Source organism: Hippopotamus amphibius, chromosome 7, assembly GCF_030028045.1.
Source record: "Hippopotamus amphibius kiboko isolate mHipAmp2 chromosome 7, mHipAmp2.hap2, whole genome shotgun sequence".
Lineage (NCBI taxonomy): Eukaryota > Metazoa > Chordata > Mammalia > Artiodactyla > Hippopotamidae > Hippopotamus > Hippopotamus amphibius.
The window spans coordinates 49447225-49469599 of record NC_080192.1 but is presented as its reverse complement, the minus strand read 5'-3'; the positions used below and the strand labels follow the sequence as shown (position 1 = coordinate 49469599).

General features: G+C 38.8%; 1 protein-coding gene across 2 annotated transcripts in view; it reads left to right on the top strand.

The window, feature by feature from the left end:
• The first annotated feature begins 11130 nt into the window (after nt 1-11130).
• The window catches only part of CAND1 (cullin associated and neddylation dissociated 1), a 37292-nt gene continuing 26047 nt past the window's right edge, over nt 11131-22375 (top strand). Inside the window, exons 1-2 of one of the 2 annotated variants that reach the window (XM_057741669.1) lie at nt 11131-11540; nt 20656-20799. In XM_057741669.1, coding sequence (XP_057597652.1) covers nt 11473-11540; nt 20656-20799 — 212 coding nt within the window. In that variant the 5' untranslated portion in view covers nt 11131-11472. Of the gene's footprint in view, nt 11541-20655; nt 20800-22375 lie in introns of those variants that run through there. The other variant, XM_057741670.1, reaches the window with a different exon arrangement.

Here is a 22375-nt window from a genome sequence, read left to right as displayed (position 1 = left end):
GGTTATTTTCTCCAGTTCTGTGAAAATGTCATGGGTAATTTGATAGGAATCTCATTAACTCTGCAGATTGCTTTGAGTAGTATACCATTTTAACATATTGATTCTTGCAATCCAAGAGCACAGGATATTTTTACATTTCTTTAAATTATCTTCAGTTTCCTTTATTAATGTTTTCTAGTTCTCAGCGTATGTCTTTCACCTCCTTGGTCAGGTTTATTGAAGTCATTTTTAATATATATGTTGGTTAAAAAGCATTTTTTTAGATTAACCAAACTTCGTTCCAGAAAAAAAAAAAAATCAATCAGAGCGTTCTTCATTCCCCTAACTGAGAGGCTCTCTAATTAACAGCCTACTTTTTTGGGGGGGTGGGGAGGGGTGGTGGTGATGGTGGTGGTCTGGGGCTTCCCACAGGAAGAATTACCAAATAGTTTCCACATTTGAGATTAAAATCCTCCTCTTCTGGAGCCAAGGCAGATAAAAGAAGCCTTTTACTCTTATCCATTATATTTTACGTGAGATCCAAAATTGTTCAATAAACAACAACAGTGCACTTTGTTTCATTATGAAGGTACTATTAAAAATTATTCGTTATTGACAATCTCAAGCTGATAAATCAGAACAGTAGAAGGATACATACTAAAACCAGGGCCATGGGAAACAGAGTACTTTTGTGGTTTAAGAGAAAACAAAGCAAAACAAAACACAAAACAAACCAAAGCAGAACAAAACTCCTACACCTGGGAAGCAAGTACAAAAGTCCAAATCTAGCTCACAAACATATCTAGTCTCTGACAGAAGATATGTTGCATGACATCCTGGGTCTGGCTTTTTCCTGCTGTGTAACCAACCCTGGCATAGTCCCCAGAGCACAAGAGTCAGAAGGCATTGATTCTCTTTGTGCAGTGTTTCAGGACTGCAGCAGTTTCTGACAAGAGCGCAGGGGTGGTGCCCAAAGCCCACAGAATGAGGCAGTCCAGGCTCTCTTGGAACTGATGCTGCATCTGGAAAATGGGAAGATGGGGGGGTGATGTTTCACCCCCCCATGCAGTGTTTTTAATTGCATACTCCTAACATTTAAAAATGATTGAGCACATCCTCCCAGCATAGGTAGATGTACTTATTTACAAATTGTATACATATGTTATTATAGTAATATGTGATGCACATAATAAAACTTATACAAGTAGAAGTTTTTTTTTTTTTTGGCACACGGGCTTAGTTGCTCCGCGGCATGTGGGATCTTCCTAGAGCTGGGATCGAACCCGTGACCTCTGCATTGGCAGGCGGATTCTTAACCACTGCGCCACCTAGGAAGCCCCAAGTAGAAGTTTTTAATAAAAATATGTAAACTAAATTTCTCCTATTTTCTGGCTGTCTCTCAATGGGCTGTTTTGAGCAATCCCTGGAGTACACACACCCACCCTCCTCCCACTGAGTGCACCGCTGGCCTGGACGGGACAAGTACAGGCTGGCCTGTCCTCTCTTTCAAATCTACAAGTCCCCTGATTAGCAACTATCTTTAATTGTTAGGAACAAGATGAGGCAACACTTGAAAAAATTACCACATTTATTCAGGAACAACATTTCTAGAGACTGTGTGCAATGGTGAAAAAGAATTTCTCTGGTATCTAAGCTATTGGTCATATTGTGAAACCCTCTGCTCAAAACAGAGTTAAAGCCAGTTTGAGAGCAGCCAGTTTGTTGTATCTCTAAAATAGAGTTAGGGCTATAGAAGATTCTAGTACAAGTTCAGTAAAAAGAATCTACTAGACAGAGGCGGGACTAATGTGTGGAATTCTTCAATTTTTACATTAAAAGTCATTTTCAGCTAATTATATATGATAGTGAGTTTAAAATATATGTATTTTGGGTTATATCAGATCATAACATTTTTCACAGCATATTCATTTGGATATATCTTAAAATACAAACAATAAAATGGCAGATTTATATATACAGATAGTCATAAAATAACATTTATATTATTTAAATATTTAAGTTAAATAATAAGACATAAATATTTTTAAACTTTGGTGTTTTATTTATAAACCAAAGAATATTGTTTTTCTCCTGGCCCTACCCCAGTTCCACCTTCTGTAGTTATAGCCATGTTTCAAAGTTCCTCTTTAATTTTTTTTCAACTTGAGGTTTTTTTTTAAGAACTTTTATTGAGATATAATTGACATACAATAAACTGCATATATTTACAGTGTACAATTTGATTTTTTTTCTTATTAGTAATGTATATATGGCAATCCCAATCTCCCAATTCATTTATTTCTTTATCAAGTACTTTGAAATCCTTCCTCGCTATAGTCAGAACTAGTCACTTCCCTCTAGTCCACGTGTTGCATATTGTGGCACTTTTCATCATCAGCCTGAATAATAATATTAGCTATTTTGCTCCAGGTCACAGTTTGAAAGTGACAGATCTAAGAAGTGCTCAAGTCTATGTGACTGCAGGGGCCAAATCCCTCTGCATACAGCATCTTCTGAAGTATAGTGACTACTTTGGGATTCCCAAAGGCCTGGCATGGTAGTATTGCAGCATCTAACCATCTAACCACTAATGTATCATTAACTCTCTCCTGTGAACTAGAAAGAGTCAAAGAACAAAAATTTTAGACATAGATTGTAAAATGAGCCTATTTTCTCAAGTAATGAATTTATTTTCTTTTCAGTATCTCCCCATCTAAATTGTATTCCCTTGTTTCCTAATATTTTTCTTTAGAATAGTACATTACTATAATCTACTGATTTTCTCCCCATATTCCTTTCCATAAAAAACTAACAAAAATATATGTAGGTAACAATATGAGTTTTAAGTGCCAATGCAATGACTTATGAAATTATACGTTAATACATTTGAATACATATATTCAAAGTAGCCTTTTTTTGCATTTATCATTTCAAATTATACTAGATAAACCTCATATCAGTTTTAGATAGGATTATAATATATATCTTGATTGTAGAAAGTCCTTTGACAGGTTCTCTCAAAATATCCTTTGTAGAAGATTTAGAAGGGGTGATGTTTGCATATTAAGAAGTACCATCAGTGTCGTTATGTGGATTTGTAATTAAAGTACTTGATTAATGATATTCTCCAAAGTGCTGATTAATGAATTAATGCCAAGCTATGGAGAATTCTCCAGGAGTATGTTACTATCTTATTTCTCTCTCTCTGTCTCTCAAATGAGTAAGGATATTGCTGCATGATGCCTACATTTGCAGAAACTCAGTAGCAGCAGGGGGTAGCTAATATGTCTCATGGTAAAGTCAAGATCCAAATAAGATCTTCAGAACCTGAAGCAAATCCGACAATTAGATCCCAAACAAAACAAAGCAAAACATGAACAACAAAACCAAAAGCAAACAAGCCAAACAAAATTGTGGTTCTCAATGCCAGTTGCATGTTAGAATTAGAGATTATTATTTAATTGGTCTTGAGTACAGCCTGAGCATCAATATTTTGAGGCATTCCAGTTGATCCTGAGTTCAGCCAGAGGTGAGAATCACTTGGAATACACTAACTATGAAAGATGAGGAGGGGTGGTAAGTGGAATAACCACAGCCCAGTGCAAGTATGGAAATGTTTAGAGGATTCTGTGGACTGTAAAATCAATGAAGCAACGGCGAGATGTGGCAACTGAGAAAGCGAAAATGATCATAAGTTATAAATACTGAACAGAATTAGGAAATTGTAAAAGTAGCACCCATTTGTCAGGCAATTGCTCTTGTATCAGGCACAGTAAAAAGGACTTTTAGTGCATTATATGGTCACCCCCAATTTGCAGTGGAGAAGACTGAAGTTTAATGAGGTTAAGTAACATGCCTAAATCACCCAGCTAGCATCTAGTGTGGCTAGAGTATCTTGAATCACTATATAGTAATGAATTGAGGAGGGCCTGGAGAGACTAATTGCACTGGGAATTTATTAAAAAGGGAAAATCTAAGTGACATCTTAATGAAGAACTGGTGTTAAAGTGAATATAGATAGAGTATAGAATATAGATAAATACAAAAATCAAATATTTTCTCAGCAGTCTAGGAGATGGGAATATTTGTAGGACCTATGAAAAGAAATGAGGTGGTAAGCAAGAGGGTTCACGTTTTGTAGAAAAATAATTTTGGTTTTTAAATTAATTTATTTGCTGGGTTGGGTCTTTGTTGCTGCACGCAGGCTTTCTCTAGTTGCGGTGAGTAGGGGCTACTCTTTGTTGTGCACAGCCTTCTCATTGCAGTGGCTTCTCTTGCGGAGCACAGGTCTAGGCACTCGGGCTTCCGTAGTTGCAGCTCATGGGCTTAGTCTCTCAGCGGCACGTGGGATCTTCCCCGCCCAGGGATCGAACCTGTGTCCCCTGTGTTGGCAGGCAGATTCCTACCCACTGTGCAGTCTGGGAAGCCCCTTGGTTTTTAATAATAGGTATTATTTAAAGTACCTATGCCAAGCATGTTAACATTTATCTCACTGAAACCTCGTACAACCCTAGGTAGTATTAGCATTGTTCTATTTTAGAGAAGTTGTCCAGATGATGGAATAAGTGGTATAGCCAGGATTTTAACCCAAGTCATTGTTAGAGCCTGCACTCTGAATCACATGGCTCTTCAGTATCACATAGTGCATGTAAAGCGACTGTGCAATATCTAAGCAGAAACATCCCAGAACAGTTGGAATATGGGAGTAGAGCACAGGCAAAATGATTGGATTATATGTTTAGGTAACTAATAGCTTATAAATATATCTACTACATCATTTTATTTGTTTATTTACTTGAAATATAGTTGATTTACAATGTTGTGTTAAATTCTGTTATACAGCAAAGTGATTCAGTTATACATATATACATTCTTTTTGTATTCTTTTTCATTACGATTTATCATAGGACATTGAATATATTTCCCTGTGCTATACAGTAGGACCTTGACAACAAGGTTTATCCATTCTATATATACTAGCTCGCATCTGCTAACCCCAACTTCCCAATCCATCCCTCCCCCACCCCTCTTCCCTCTTGGCAACTACAAGTCTGTTCTCTCTGTCCACCAGTCTGTTTCTGTTTCATAAAAGTTCATTTGTGTCATATTTTAGATTCCACATATAAGTGATACCATGTATACATGTTTTTCTCTTTCTGATATACTTCACTTAGTATGATAATCTCTAGGTCGATCCATGTTGTTGCAAATGGCATTGTTTCATTCTTTTTTATGGTCAAGTAGCATTCCATCGTACACGTGTACCACATCTTCTTCATCCATTCATCTGTCCATGGACATTTAGGTTGCTTCCATGTCTTGGCTATTCTGAATACTGCTGCTATAAACACAGGGATGCATGTATACCAACACTTATTATGATCACCCTTTTTGATTTTTTGTTTTAACTATTTGGATATACTGGTGTCTCATGTAGTTTTGAATTACCTTTCCCTGATACTAATGGTATTGAGCACCTTTCCATTTATTTTTCACCCTGTAGCTTCTTCAGTAAAGTGTTTGGTCAAATCTTTTGCTCATGTTTAAGCAGGGATTTTCTGTCTTCTTATTATGGAATTATATAAGTTCTGAATACAAGTCCTTTGTCGAATATATGTTCTGCAAATATTTTTTCCTGTGTTAAGCCTTGGCTGTACTGTTAAAAAGAAACAGTTTGCCCCAATTGATAAACATTTTCTTCTAAACCAATTCTAGGTTGCAACATATCTTAAGTGTTAATAACTACATCCATTAGAATAAAGCTCTCACACTTAGAAACTGATGGAAAAATTTTATTACATTCTCCGTGAAGCACAAAGAGAGTTTATCTGATCATATAGAAAAGTTTGTATTTTCCAAAATGACGTAGAGCAAAACCACGTATTTTATATAATTGGCAATTCTTTTCTAGAATGTGGTATTTTTACCACTTTATCTAATAGTATAAGTAATAATGATGAACTAATTTCATTGTATAAATATTCATTGCTGAGAGAATCTCAGTACTACTTCATTAAATTTATTTTCACTAAAATTAGTATTTTCCCCCTCCTCATTTTTTTTCAATTTTTTTCAAATCCCTGATCCTGTGGCCTCATGATTTCTCTTTAGTCTTTCACACCTTTTTTCCCCCCAAATCAAAACTTTCACCTGGTAGTAAGCAGAATATCTTTTTAAGTAATGAGACAAGTCATCATCAGCAAACATCTGTATTTAAAGCAAGATGCAGCATTTGCTGAATTCTAGCCCTTTCTTCTGCATCCTTCTGCCAAAACTGATAACCAGCTTTACATATATAAAATTATATTTTTAGTTGTTTGGAAATCCTGGACAGTGCTTTTATAAATTCTTATCAGAAAATGTTACAATTTTAAAATACCAGATGATGGTTAATATTACTATAAAAGTCAAAAGTGAGAATGAAATGGAAGATATGCCAAATGAAGCACCTTTGTGACTTAATCTTTGTGATTTTCTCTAATGTGATGCAAATGTATTTCTAACGCTAAAAGAATAATTCCTTCATAGAATAACAATTAAATTTGATTTACAGTGCCGCTAAAAATTAACCAAGAGCTTCTAGCAGTTGTTTAGAAAAGAGTAGATCATAGGAAAACTCTAGTTCTTGAGTTGTTTTCAATCAAATGGAAATAAATCTTCTTAAGATTAGTGTTATATAGCATTTACTTCCTTTTGCATCTAAGTTGAGTTCAGTATTGACAAATGATTCGTAACAGGAAGCATTTTGTGTCTGTGTGCAAAGCTGTCTACACTGAAACGCAAATAAGAACTGCCCTTTTCCTCCCTTATTAACATATCAGCTTTGACACTCAACAAAGAATTATATTTCAGAAATTAATAACTAGTTGAATAAATACCTCTATTTTTTTCTTTAACTCAATTTACAGCAAATGTATGAAGTAGGCACAGTCCACATTTACTTGGCATAAAGCTGTAGTAAAATGAATGTCAAATCAACTTATTTTCTGCTAAGACTCTCCTCTTCCACACCACCCGTTCAGCAATCAGTTCAGAAAAAAAAAAGTTACCAATGGAACAATGATTTCCAAATTATGTTTATGGTACTCGTATCCTTTGAGGCGGTAATTGGTAGGAGCTTAAAAAATTCTATGCTTGAATATGTCAGGTAGCTGCACATGGCTGCTGCCTTCTTTGTGTTTCTTCTTGGAGAGGGAGGCGGGGAGGGAGAGGGACTCAAACCCAACTTACTTTGGAGGGTTGTCTACTTTGCTCACATCCTCGCCACACTAAATGGAGGGAGTTGGTAGGATGATGGTAACAAAGTCACTTCTAAAAGGGGTGACTGCCTCCCCCCCTTGGTGTGTCTCTAAAAATAGGAGGGAGTGCAGCTGCTACAATGCAATACCCCTCTCTATCCTCCATTTCTCTTCTTCCCTCCTCAAATGGCCACAGGTGAGTAGGTGGCCAACCAAGGGGTGAATAATCTGAAACTTTGGGGGTACCAACGTGAAATGTTTCTTTCTGGTTTTGTTTTCCAATCGCTGCTTTCTAACACACTCTGTCAAATATTTTCCTTCACCCAGAATAACATCTTGGGCAAACCTCAAAGCTTTCCAGGTCCTTCTCTTCCTATAGGGATTCTCATTTCCTCTGAGTGCTGGGGTTTTTTGTTTGTTTTGAGGTTTTTCTTTGAGTTGGAAGGGGAGGGAAGACCCAGCACCCAGCACTCTGCCAACTAATAACCACATTTCTCTTAGAATCCTCTCTTCCCATGGTGGTCCTGTTACAGACAGGAGGGTGTGCCTGGCAGAGTGCAGACACTGAGAAATAAGCTAAACTACTGGTTGACATTGGAAGAAGCTCCCAACAACTATAAAGACTACTTTTTTTTTTTTTACTTTTATCAAATTTTTTGTCTCAGTTTTGCATTATAACCACCGAACAGAAAGAAAATTCTTTGAGGATAGCCTTATCTAGACTTACTTCCTTTTGCACCTAATGTTAATTGAGCATTTACAGATCCTTAAAGGAAAACATTTTCCCACTGTTTAGCAAGAAGCTATATTCAGTGAAACACAAAATAAATCTCTAAGTGGTCAAGAATACAAAATAAAATTAAGTACTACTGAGTGCCTATTATGAATTTGGCATGGGCTAAGTACCTGAAAGCAGCAGAAGTGATTTAAAGTTGTTATAAGCTCTTAAGGAACTTACACTGTAGTTGGAGGCTAGCATATAAACACTATGATTGGTTCAAGATCTTAGAAAGGGAGACCCCCCCACCCCCCCCACATACACAAAGAAAGGGAGACAGGGGAGGTGAGAGGCATTCCAGGTAGAGAGAAGCATTGTAGTACAGAGGTTTGGAGTATTGGCTCTGAAGCAACACTGCCTGGGTCTTAATCCTGTTTTTTATTGCTGATCTTTGGCAAGTTCCATAACCTCTCTGTGCCTCTCATAACCTAAAAAGCAGATTAAATGAGTTAATGCAGCTCCTGACCTATAAGTAAGTGCTTATTATTATGATGACAGTAATGATGTACAAAAACTTGGAGTTGGGTCTTTGAGGGACTCAAAAAAATTGACCTGAGCAATGCCTATACTGTATTAGGACAGTAGGAGAAAGATCAGACAGGGTTAGGGACAGATGGAGGTCAATGATTGCAAACATTTGGACTTTATTCAGTAGCAGAGACCCACTGAACTTTTAAAATTGGTGAGTAGCACTATAAAAGCAATGTTTTGGGAAAAAACTATCAATGTATGGTGGTTTGGAATAGGGACAAGACAGAGAATGTAGTACTAATAATAGCCAACTTTTATTAGATGCTTTCCATGACTTTGGTAAGCACAAAAAAATTTGTTATAAACATTATGTGCCAGACAATGTGCTGAGCACTTTATATGGGATATCTCTTATGGACTGAGTTGTGTAACCCCCCGCCCCGATCTCCCCTCCCCCCAATTCATATACTGAATCCCTAAACTCCAGTATGACAGTATTTGGAGATAGGGTCTGTAAAGAGGTAATTACGGTTAAATGAGGTTAAAAAGGTGGGGCCCTAATCCAGTAAGATTGGTGTCCTTATAAGAAGAGAAAGAGACACCAGGCCGTGGGCGCTATATGAGAATACAGTGAGAAGGTAGCTGTCTGCAAGGCAAGTCTTCAGGAGAAACCCACCTTGCTAGCTCATTGACCTTGGACTTTCAGCCTCCAGAACTGTGAGAAAATAAATTTCTGTTGTTTAAACCACCCAATCCGTGGTATTTTGTTGTGGCAACCCTGGCAGGCTAGGACAATAGCTAAATTGACTCTTAAAACAGCCCTATGGGGAAATACTCTCACGATCATTGTGTTACCCATGAAGAAACAGAAGCTCAGAGAGCTTAAAATGAATTGCCTAAAGACAGCTAATAAGTGGCAGTAAACAGGATTTATATTTAAGCTGTCTAACTACAAATATTATAGTTCAGTTGGAAATTGATAAATGATAGGATTTATACACACAAAAGGAAAAAACATGACTTGGTTCTGATTAGATTCAGGCAAAAAAAAAAAAAAGGTTATCATTAGATGATTGAGATTTTAGGCCTTGGGGTTCACACAAGATAAATGACTGGCTTGTTTGTGTGTGGTGTGTGTGTTTCGTTTATACTAAATGCTGTGAAAAGGTTGTTGGGAGCAGAAAGGAACTGTGGCTGAAGCACTCATGTACCCTAATAACAGGTGACTTGTGTAAAATGAAGGAAGAGATACGGCACCAATGGGGAGAAAAACAGTATTAAAGTAAAAGGATACACGGGGTAAACGAATAATGAGGGAAATTTAAATATGAATTCTGAGGTCAGATGGTGTTTCATCTATTTTGTTATTGCCTGTAACTATACCTATCTTTTTTCTTAAGTCACTAAATAACATTCGGTGAATATAGGAAAGGAAGGTAGAAAAACGTTGAGATTTAATACTTGGATGAAAGGAGCTAAAAAAATCCCCCCACCTCCACTCCCAACGGAAGCAATAAAAGATTGAATTTTCCTCATCTCTTAACTGTGCTTTCTCTCTCTCTCTTTTAAGGAAGGCCTTTTAGCTAGCTCCAATTCGAATGAAGAAGATAAAAACGTGGATGCTGAAACACAGGATTTGGTATCTAATCTCCCATTGCTGTGTGTGTGTATTTTAGGGGACAAGAAAATAGCTGCAGGATTATCAATTCCACAAATGCGGAATACAGAGGGTGATCGTTTACCTATTTTAAATAAAAGGAATAAGCCCCGAATACAACCATCGTTCATTGGCTCTTGGTCTTACTATGGTCCTTCTTGCTTTAGGGGACTGGCTCTTCAATGCAGGTTGCGAGTGCCCAGCAGAGGCTCAGTTGCCTTCAGCGGGGGAGGGGACCATCACTCTCATGGATTAGTGCTAGGAAATCGCTACTAGGCCTCTGCCTGGCGCATCCGCAATGCGCCTGCCCAGACCGCGGCAGCCAAGCCCTGCAGACACCCGTAACAGCAAAAACAGCTGTAAGAGAAAATTCGAACCAGCTGCAGAAACCTAGTCCGCCTTAGTCCAAAGGTTTTATCCAACACCGCTACCTCGCCAGACTACAAACCCCAGCATTCACTCCTCCACGGGAGCCAATGAGGAAGCTACAAGTTCTCTCAGCCAATCATATCTTGACCCAGTGTACCATGCTGACTGAATTCTGGGATTTGTGGTTTTCACGTGGCAACACTACACCATCGTGGTGAAGGCAATGTCGGGCCACGCGTCCGATTCCGAACGAACGGTCCTTCTAATAATTCTTCTGTTGGTCCCCAGGCTAACCCGTTAATTAGCTTTACTCCTAGGCCTTATGCTCCTTAAAAGTCGTAAACCTACAGGAAAATACAAGTTATTTTCGGATGAAATCATCCTCATCCCACCGGCCCACTCGTCCTTTAACCGTCGCTTTCAAGTCTCGCGAGAATAGCCTTTTTGGGTCGTTGTCATGCCTCCTGGAGGGCGGGTCAGGTGAAGATTGACACAGGCTTCAGCCAACAGGATTGTCCTTTACTTAGCGCCTCCACAGCGTGCGTGGGGAGACCTCGGTGAACCCTGACCTCAGCTTTCCGTAGCGTCCCGCGTCTACCGCGCCCGCCCCTGGAGCGAAGGAGGCGGGTTCTGGCCTCTTGCCCTGGGGAGCGAGCGCGGAGGGAGTGGGAGTGAGACGGCCCTGAGTGGAAGTGTCTGGCTCTTGGGAGAGGCCTTGCTGCACTCTTCGCTGCTCATGCGCTCGTCTTCTGGCTAGCAGCGCCGTGTTTAGGCTGGCCCCGTAGCCTCTGCTTTCCCTGGTACAGGCCCACGCCTCGCCGGGGAGGGGGCAGCCAGTCGAGGCGCCTCCCTTGTCAGCGTCTGCGTCGCGCTGCGACCCTGGAAGCGGGAGCCGCCGCGAGCGAGAGGAGGAGCCCCAGCGGCGGCGGCGGCGGGCAGCAGCACCAGCAGCGCCGGCGGGCGGGATCGAGGCCGGCAACATGGCGAGCGCCTCGTACCACATTTCCAATTTGCTGGAAAAAATGACATCCAGCGACAAGGACTTCAGGTGAGGCCGAAATCCGACCCTCAGCCCGCCTCGGGGTCCCGCGTCCACGGCCTCGGCCCTCACACAGGCCTGGCCCCACCCCTCTGGCCTTGACTGCTTCCTCGGCTTTGCGGAGGTCTCCAGGCCGCCCTCCGCTCCCCGATCCCGTCAGGCCCTCTCCTCGCCCACCTTCCGACCGCCTCCCCCCGTTCTTTCCTCTAGGCCGTTGCCCGCCTGCGGTCCCGGGCCCCCTGTGCGTCCGCCACCGCCCCCACCGCATGCTCTGCCCTCCCGGGTAGCGTGGAGGGGTGCGATCGCGCACCGCAGTGGGCACGGGAGTCGGTCTAGGCTTGGAGACCCGGAGGCACGGCCTAGCCGCCGGCCTGCCAGCGGCGCTAGGCCGCCCTGCCCGCGGGGCCCGAGCCGCCGCTGCTGCTGCCCACTCGGGGTACCAGCTGCCGCCTCCTTTCCCACAGATGTGAGCGGGCCTAGGTGCATTCAGCTTTTTTTCCCAGCCCTTCGAGGATTGGGTTATAAACTTTTTCTTTGGATTATCCCTTTCGCGAAGGTGGGAAGAAGGTGGAGGGGGAGCCAGGATGGTGGAAACTTAACTCGTAGGGTTTTCCCGCCAGCATCTCTTGTCATTTTCCCTTGTCAGGTACAAACCCCAGCAGGAACTCGAGGTTTCAGTCTCATTTCCTTACTTCCTTATATCCAGAATTACTACCAGAAAGGTGAATTACTGAACCTTAAACAAAAAGGTACAGCGAGCAGATGGATCTTACTGAAAGGAGTTTTCTAATATGGGGATGGTGGATATGAAGGTTTCTTATAAAGTTTTGTTCTAGGAGACTTGTACAGTCAGTTCCAAACCTTGGTCACATGCATATTGAAGAATTGTTATATTTTCACGGATTATCTTGGTTTCTCTCCCTCTTTTTTTTTTTTTTTTTTTTTGGCACTGCAGTAATTGTTGCATTCCTTTCTTCCCGCCTTCTGGCCCATCACAAAATAAATCAGCTCCCAATCTAAAAAAGCTTTTTATATCTTCGATACTTGTTTTCTCTAGTGGTTGTGTTTTCTGTGCATTTTAACGGGAAGAACAAATGGTCTTCAATTTAAATTGTGGCTGAAGGCCGTATTTGTTTTTTGTATGAACCGTACGTTTTAACACCTGAAAACACTCCCAAACCTTATGTACTGGGGAAAAAATTTTTGATTTGTGAAGGGAGAACCATGAAAAATGTAATAATCGTGTTCCTAATTAAATTGATATGGTGGCATATTAAAATGGTCAATGAAATACATTTTGGTTCTGTGACGTCATAGCCAGAAGTGATTTTCAAAAAGTTTTGCTACCGGGGGAGTTTTTGAATATTGCATTCAAAACTTTTAAAATTAGTTTGCTAATTATTGGGGAAAATAAGAGTTTTTGCTTGGTTTTTAAAGGCTTAGAATGCTGTTTACTTCCTTTTGGAGCTTTGCTTGCTCCCAGTGCAAGCTGTTAAAATTTATATAAACATTTAAATGGAACATATATAAAAAACTTTTAAGGAATGTAGAATGTGTGGTGTGATTTTTCCCCCCTCCCATTTCTGTCTGCTTAGCTCGTTCTGTAAAGGTACTGAATTTCATTCTGATTGTATTCAGTTTTAGTCTAAAGGTAAGACTTTCCCTATAATAGTACAGTTTTGTTCCACTAGTCAGACTTGTATATGTTTAGATATACAAGGATAATATGTTTAGAATAAAGAAATCAAGTCATGTGATAATACTGCATATGTGATTATTGACTGAAGCTTCCTTTCTTACATTTCTTCTAAAGGAAAGTTAATACATACATGCTTGGGGTGTTTTTTGTTTTTGTTTTTAATTATATGGAAGAGTAATGCTCTGATGTTAAGGTATACTCAGTGTTGAACTTGATAAGGATTATCTACCAGTTTGGGCTTGAATAAACCAAAACATTGCTTGGAGGATTACTTATCCTCCCCAAAATGTGATATTGATGTATTTTTAATAGTTTGTGACTATTAGAGAAGATATGCCTAGGGACAGTAGTGACTTCCAGTAATTTGTCATCAAGATATTTTTAATAACTATGTTTTTAAGACTTTAATACACCCAAGCCATTCAGTAATAGAAAAGTCTTGGGAACCAAAAAGCTATATATATTAAATTACTGACATTTAAGAGATTAATTAAAATAACATTTGCGGTCAGATATTTTGAAGATTTTTCTGTATTTGAATACATGTGATCTAGTTTAAAATGATACTTTCTAATTTCTCACTAGAAATTTATTGTTTATTGTGCTGTAAATATCATAGTTGTAGTTACATGTTTTAAAACACCTAGTGCTAGAAGGATCTTAAGGACAAGATTAATTAACGTTATAGAAAGTCTAACATGTGCATACCACTCTACCTTGTGCTAAGGGGAGAAGAAAATAGTACATCCAAAAGGAAGAAAAAACCATTTTCCTTGTGGTGGAATCCAAAGAGAATATGACCTACCAGAAACAAATATGGGTTCTAGTACTTAGTTTGGGATTAAATTTTCACTTTTGAAAGACTTGTACATGGGTGATTACAAAAGGTCCCTTATCGGCCCAAATTTTCAGTTCTCTGAATAACTACATAGTTTTTTAATGTAAAGAGGGTAAAGAAGTGGATGTGTAGGCTTCAAAATTTTGGAATGTCAGCATTTTTAAATAATTTTTTTTAGTAGGACTTCAGCTATAGGCTCAGTTTATTGGGGGTGAAAACACAAAACCTAGTGTCCTTTTTCTTACCTGTTTTAGTGTTCTGTAGTCCTTGAAGGTAGGTACCATGGTTTAGTGCCAGTAAGGAGGTGATGCTGTAGATAACAGATTGAAAACTTCAGTGTGTAAACAAAGTGAATGCTTTATCTGTGAATGTTAATACTGAATATTCAGTGGGATGAGGTAACTAATGAGGTTCTGCTTTTATTTTCATATGCTTCATCACCAGCTGAATTAAAAGTATTCCAAGGAATCAAGGGCTAAAAAAATTTTTTACCATTATCTCTCTGTACATAGTACTTAATGCATAATAGTTAATGCTTACTGTGAACTTTATACACTTGATCCTTACAACTTTAATAAAGTGGATACTAGCAGTCTCTGTTTCAGCTGAGGAAATTTCGATCTGGTGATGTTAAGTGCTTGCCCAAGGTCAGTTAGACAGTTGTAGATCTGGGATTTCCAGATACCCCCCAGAGCATGAACTCTAAACTACCATATTCTACTTCTGCAGGTTTTGGACTAGGGGACATTAAGGGTAAGACCTTGAATTTCATTTCCCTCTAAGTTAAGCTTATGGAGTATTTTGTGCCAGAAGACACTGTAAATAATTCCCTGAGAGGGACTACAAAAAGTTGAAATTAAAAAAGTGCTTACCTTTAGTATTATCTGCATGCTTGTTGAGTGGTTAAGGCATTTGTAAAAAGATGAATAACCCAGGGCAGTATGTAGTTTTCAGGCTTAAGTGGCAGAGAAGATGAAAGCAAGGAGATTCATGTTCAAGGAGTGATCTGAGCTAGGTCTTCAAGTAGAGAGAGTGAGTACAGGTGTGAAAGCACATTACACAAAACACCACTCAGGGACAGGGTGTAGAAAATCTTTATAGGAACGGGTAGGGACCTTGTGTTACTGAACTAAATCCTCCACTTTGTTTAGTGCCTTGGCCATGTGGGTTCTCAATAGATAACTTGTTTTAGTTGAATTGAATTTTAATTCCAGAGTTAAGAAAAAAAGCATGTGAGGATTGGGGAAGTTTCTTTAAGAAGTCGTAAAATCTACCAATCAGTTTTTTAAAAAATACCATTTGATATAGTCAAAGTAATTCACTGTTTTGTAGAATTTCCTAGTTTGATAATGGTTTATGTCACCAAATTTATGTGTTTTGAATATTGGAAGGCGTTTACCCTTGGAAGCCGTTTAAAATGCTAATAAAAATCTCAGGCCTGTTATGGAATCATCAGCTTTCAGAGTTGGAAGGAACCTTAGAGATCATATAACGTAGCTGAAAGTACTGGTGGGAATTTACAATAGTGTAACAGGGAAGACTACGTTATCTGGACTGCTTGTGCTTGAAGAAAAGTAGGTTTAATCAGAAGAAATAGATTTGTAGAGATTGTGAAGGTGGTTTGTGAGCATTTTCTCAGTACTCTGTGTGTTGATGGCATTAAGTTACACAATTTCACCTATGTGATTGGCAGGGAGGGATATAGGTAGAGTACTGCTAACACATTATCAGCAATGCTTAGGGCTCACCACTGAAAAGAGGAAAGACGGACCTCACTGAGGAAACTGGGAAGAAAAATGATGGCTAACAATTAGTTTTATGAACGGGAACAGCATTAAGACTGTCCCAAGTTAATTCATAACTCTTAGAGAATAAATGAGAGAAGGTGAGACAGCAGTGGGGTATATACAAGATCTTTGAAAGATAATTGTTTCACTGGGTGATGTAGTTGGCCCTTAGCATTTAGATTTCTGTTGGAAACAAGGGTAAACTTGTGTTTATTTCTGCTTCTTTACATTGGATTTACTAAAGATGAATAAGTTCTCTCCTCAGGAAACTTTCAGTCCAGTAGAATATGCCAAGTATGTAAGTTGCAGTCTATGACTGTCTTGGACATTTTGCAGAGCCTGGCACAGTTTCTAATGATGGTACCCCCAAAATACTTGAATAAATGAATGAGATGGCACTGCCTGTAGGTTAATCCACCTGGGACTCCCATAAAAGTCTGAAAGTTAACATCTTAACCTCCTCCTCTCTCACCTTAAACCTTTTTTATTCTTATTTTGTCATGTTACATTACCATCCACCAAATGTTCCAATTGGAAAGCCTTGCTGTCACCCTTCTTTTACTTTAGTTTTCTCATATTAGTCTCACTGTCTTAGGCCTCTTTTTAATCCAATCTGTTGGTAATTCTTCCGTTAGAATTTTCTTCCTGAATATCACGGCTGATCATTGTCTTCTGCACTAATTCCCATAGACTATGAGATAAACTCATTGCTCACCTAAACTCACTGAAATTACTCCCCCTCAAATCCCTAACAATCTCCAGGTACCTAATTTAGTGGGTGTTTTCTTTGCTCTTTTATTTGATATGTAATGTGAACACTGTTTACCATTTTTTCCTTCTTGAAATTCTCTTATATGTATGGATGTCCCTCACACAGGTTGGGTTTGTTACCATTATGGTGAGGGAGAAAACATACTATGGCATGTCTCAGTAAGAGGGTGTTAGGACCTATTTGGGTAATTTTGGGAAGAGTCTAAAGAAGCAGAGGTTTGCTTTAGATTGGATGTTGTCAGGGTCAGTTTTATCATTTGACATCTTAATAAATGTTACAAGGAGGGCATAGTAAAGCAGAGGAAAAGCTATAATTAGTAAAGAAGTAGCAGTCACTCATTTAGTTAGGAGGATGTTTGGTATTTTGTGTTGCTAAGTGAACTTACCTGAAATGGATGTTCTGTGTGTTTATGTTCAGGAAAACAGTATGCTTGCACTTTAAGCATCAGATCTGTTTGGATTATTCATTTCAATGTTATCATTGAAGTTTAGGTGCGAGCCTCAGAACAGTTCCTGGACTGTAGGGGCTGCTCGGTGCCTCCCACCCCCACCTCAGTCCTCACTTTTGGCCAAGGGCAGATGAAGTTGGTCTGCAGCGCACTAATGTTGTTGATGTCTTCACTTTTGTTGGGATTTTGTTGATTAGGATCAGAGGAGTGGCCATTCAGTATAGTCTGTAGTTGCATCAGGCTTGTTAATCCTCTCTCCCTCTCTTGTAGGATGAGTGGTTGAACCATCTAATGTGTGACAGTGGTTATTCAATAACATTAAGACTGGACAGGATGCAAACCGACTATGATGCCCAAGTCCTGTGGTTTCCCTTCTACTTCTTTGTCCTTTCCCTAACTCATCTCTTACCATCCCTATATCATCCATTTCAAAGACCTATAATTTTAACCTTGTGAACCTCAAATACGGTTGGTTCTCATTATTTTGTATTTTTTCTGGAAGACATATCACGGCGTTCTTGTATTTAGGAACGCTATATAGCACTTTAACACTGTGCTTGGGGGTCATTTTAAACAGCAAAATTACCAACAAAAAGCACAAACATGCAAAAAAACAAACAAAAAACCCAGTGGCACCAAATAGCCTGAGAAGAAGATGCGTGTTTACAATATGAGAGCTGAAATAAGGCAGAGCATCGCCTGTGCAGCGTCAGCTGGGAGTGTGTGCGCAGTGTGTGCTTTGGGTGATTTGAATATTTCATGGTTCTTCACATGTCTGCAAATGTCATGAAAGTGCTGGAGAATTGATTTGGGGGTTATGGCAAATTTTACTCTGCTAATAATGAGAATTGACTGTCCATTTTTCCATCTCCGTTGACTGTCATAACCCTAATTCTAGATACCATCATTTCTCACTTAGACTGCTGCAGTAGCTCTCCTGTTCTCCATTCAGTCTGCTAAATGAAATTTGGTTCTTCCCAAACTATTTTCCACTGTGTAGCTGGAGTAATACTGCTGAAATGTAAATCTGATCATTCAGTTTCCTCCCCATCTCTGCTTCAGATGCCTTTCAGTAGTTTCCCATCACTTTCATTTTTAAAAATTAAAAAAAAAAAAAATTTTTTTTTGGCCATGCTGCGTGGCATGTGGGATCTTAGTTCCCCCACCAGGAACTAACCAGTGTACTGCCAAGGGAAGTTGCTCCCATCACTTTTAGAATAAAGACTAGAATCCTAGTAAGATCTTCAAATCTCTTTACTCTTTTGGCCCCTGCCTACTTGATCATAACCTCCCCACTCCCCTTACACAGTTTCTGTTCATGCTTAAGATCTCAGTCTTCCCTAATACACAACTTTAATGCCAGTCTAGGTCACGCCACTTTGTTATCCCATTGTCTTTTCTTTGTGCCACATTCCTTCCCTTCTTAGCATTTATCTGAGTTCATAACTACCTATGTAAGTGCTCATATATGTAGTTTTAAAAAATCAGTGTGCCTCTATTCGACTGTTACGTAAGCTCCAAGATAGCAGGAAGCTGCTGTGTTTGCTTTTGCCAGTCCTTGTATCCATACACCTAGCACAGTACCTGACAAATAAAGGGTTCTCAGTACATAGTGAATGAGTATGTACAACCTTTTCTATCTTGACCTCAGCCAACATTTCCATCTTCCTGTTAGTTTCTAGTTCTCTGTGCCTCAGACACACTGAATTGCTCCTCCGTCCTTCACTCTGGGGTATTACGCCCCTCACCACCACCACCACCACACACATAAATTTAAAATCCCAAACCAGCTTTCCTCATGCAAACCTCTGTTAATCTTTTGAGATCCAAACTACCAGTTCTTTGTTGTATATTGCCAAACACCCTTGAGTGTTTTTAAAAATTGTGTGAGATTTGTCCATTTACCTGTCTGTCTTCTGAGTTAGATAAATAAGTTAAGAGGAAGGGACTGAATCTAAATTTATCATCTCAGCCCTTAGCCCCATACCTAAAATGGTAAATGCCTAAGAGATTTTACAGACTGGCTTTTGAATCTTGCATGGACAGCTTTCAAACTGGTCAAACAACTTCCTTATAAGATTTATGGTACAAACCTTTTAACACATGAACAGAAGGAACTTTCTGGTTTCAGGGTCACAATTAAAAAGTAATTCTTATTATAACCTCATACTATCTCAAACCAGTGATTTTTAAAAAAATATTTTCTGTTGCTAATTTTGCTGGTGTTCAAGTTTTAAAAAATGTTTAACTGTTACAGATTTTTGAAAATAGTAGACTTCTTTATTAGCTCTCTGAGGCTAGGAGCCAAGACTTACATCTTATCTGTTCTTTGCTCATAGTTCAGCCTTTGTAGCATAACAAGCAGTGAATAAATAAATGGTGAGTAAAGGAAGGAATCTGTGTACCAGTAGAATTTCCTCAGAACTATAACTTTTTTTATTGGATTATATGCTTTTTTACTTAAACTGATGATCACTATGTTTTCTCTTCAGCCAGGTGATTAACAATTCTCAGGGGTTCTTAGAGGTCCTAACTGGTATGGTTGTTTAATGGATTTTATCTAAGTAAATCGTTAAGGTGCTTTTCATGCTTTGTGTGTAGACGTGCCTGCATTAGTGTGTTCTATTCATTTTTTTTTTTTAACTTTCTGGAATATTATGTAGTTTTAATTTCATTTTGTCATCATATAAAATGGGGAGGGGCTTCCAATTAGGAGAACTATGTTAATTTTTTAAAGGCACATGCTTGCTCTACCTTGTATTATCCCATTTTGAACGTATGCTTTTCTTTATAAGCAGTTTAACAAGACTTGATAAGAATTGTGCTTGTACATAGTTTAAAACTTGTCCTTTGGCAGGGGTTCTTATCGAAAGGGGGCTGGATATCAGGTGGAACAATTTTTTGGAATCACCTCTTCATTGCTTTGAAAATATGCTTGATCCTGGTGGTGGGAGTTGGGGTGGAGGTGAAAATTTGCATTTTGGAATTTTTCCAGTTATTTGTAATATGTGACCCCCAATCCAACACAACAGTATTACACAGGAAGGTATTCTTAATGTTAAAGACTTTCTAGATAAAATTCAAATCACATGCAAAGAAAAAGTAAAGAGGAGCTTTTCTTCCCCTAAAAAAGCAGTGATGCACTTACAGTTGACCCCTGAACAATGAGTTTGAACTGTGCGGGTCCACTTACACTGGAAATTTTTTCAATAAATGCATACTCTATGTACTACATGATCTGTGGTTGGTTGAATCTGCAGATGCAGAACTGCAGGTGTAGGTGGTGACTATAAAGTTAAACACGAATTTTTGGCAAGGTGGGGGGGAGGGTGATCCCCTTAATCTCTTGTGTTGTTCAAGGGTTAACTTTTATTAGAATGAAAGAGCATTCACTGAAGGTCGGGTCAGTAAATTTGAAATCAAGACTGACGTGGGGAAAATAATTTTAGCCAATGATAGCTTATTTAAAAGAGTAGATCAGGACTTACATATGAATGATAGCATTAGATTTGAAAACCATAACTTTTTTTATTAGTGCTTAAAAAATTTTAATTACCAACAAATTCTTATTTTTTGATAGGTTTATGGCTACAAATGATTTGATGACAGAACTGCAGAAAGATTCCATCAAGTTGGATGATGATAGTGAAAGGAAGGTAGTGAAAATGATTTTGAAGTTACTGGAGGATAAAAATGGAGAGGTACAGAATTTAGCTGTCAAATGGTAAGTTGTTTTTTACTTGCTTCCTACCGCCTCCACTTTCCGTTACATTCAGTGTAATAACTGGTAAATTATCTTAGTCTTGTACTATGTCTTTCTGGAGTTTTTCTTTAGAATTTGTAGGTGATTTGGTTTAGTATTTGTACTTGGTACATGAGACGCATTTCGTTATATGTAATTTTGGCTAGACATGTTATTTTAATTCTTATAAAATACATATAGGAAACTCCAGAAAGAGTAGTTCTCTTACTTGTTTGGCCAAGTTTTTTAGCTAGGTTAAAAGGCCTACTTGCTATCCATCTCTAATGCTCCAGTGGGAGGTGGGGGGTGGGGGAGATTTAAGAACCAATGACAAGGGAAGTAAAAAGTAATAAGACAATAAAGGATAGGAGCAGTTAAAACCATAGTTCAGTTAACGCTGATGATACAATAGTGACAAAGAATCTTTCCTAAAAATTGAGAATTCCAGTAACCTCTGTGTGTATGGTGCATTGAGAGCCTCTTGTTAGTTGTGATGTTGACAGCTGGGCTCTTATTCTTAGTTAAAGGTACAGAATATGAGCTCTTGGTAAATTGTATTAATGCATCGATTTAATTTATGCATACCAAATATTAGAAACCCTTAAGATTTACATAGTAAGTTATTAGTAAGTGTAACTTTTGGTTTCATATAAAAATTAAATTATAGAATTTTATGTCGTTTTGTATGGCATATAATATTTGGTATCAATTTAAATAAAGCATTGCTTCATTTTTATCTTCTTTGAATTTTCTTATAAAGGTTTTGCATTTATTTTAGGTTAAGGTTTTACATACCTGCTGTAAAAAACAGGCAAAAGTGTGAGAAATCATTGGTCAGCACAGAATTTCCAGACATGTAGTACAACTTTCTTTAACTTGGGACATAAGCAAGTTTAAAATAAAGTGGGTCTTTAAAAAACAAATAATGAATAATGCAAATGAGTCTAGTTTTACTTAAATCATTATTTTTCATCTTTTAATTCTTTATTTTGCCATGTGCTTATTAATAAAATTGTTTTGTTCAAAATATGTCCTGAGCAGTTACCAGCCTTTAAAAATGATAATAAAAAGTAGGCTTTGTCCCAGATTGAGAGGTACACAGGTATTTATTGATTGATTGATTGATTAATTGATTGGCAGTGTTGGGTCTTTGTTCCTGCATGTGGGCTTTCTCTATTTGAGACGAGCGGGGGCTACTCTTCATTGCAGTGCGTGGGCTTCTCATAGTGGTGGCTTTTCTGGTTGCGGAGCATAGGCTCTAGGCACGCGGGCTTCAGTAGTTGTGGCTGGCAGGCTCTAGAGCGCAGGCTCAGTAGTTGTGGTGCATGGGCTTAGTTGCTCCTTGGCTTGTGGGATCTTCCTGGCCCAGGGATCAAACCTGTGTCCCCTGCAATGGCAGGCAGATTCTTAACCACTGCACCACTAAGGAAGTCCCACACAGGTCTTTATCCACTTGAGTGTGACTCTTGTTAGAAACCTGAGCTTTTGTGATCTTTTATACTTAAAATTTAATAGGTTGGGGGGAAAATGACATATATTCAGGAAAATAAAAAGGAAT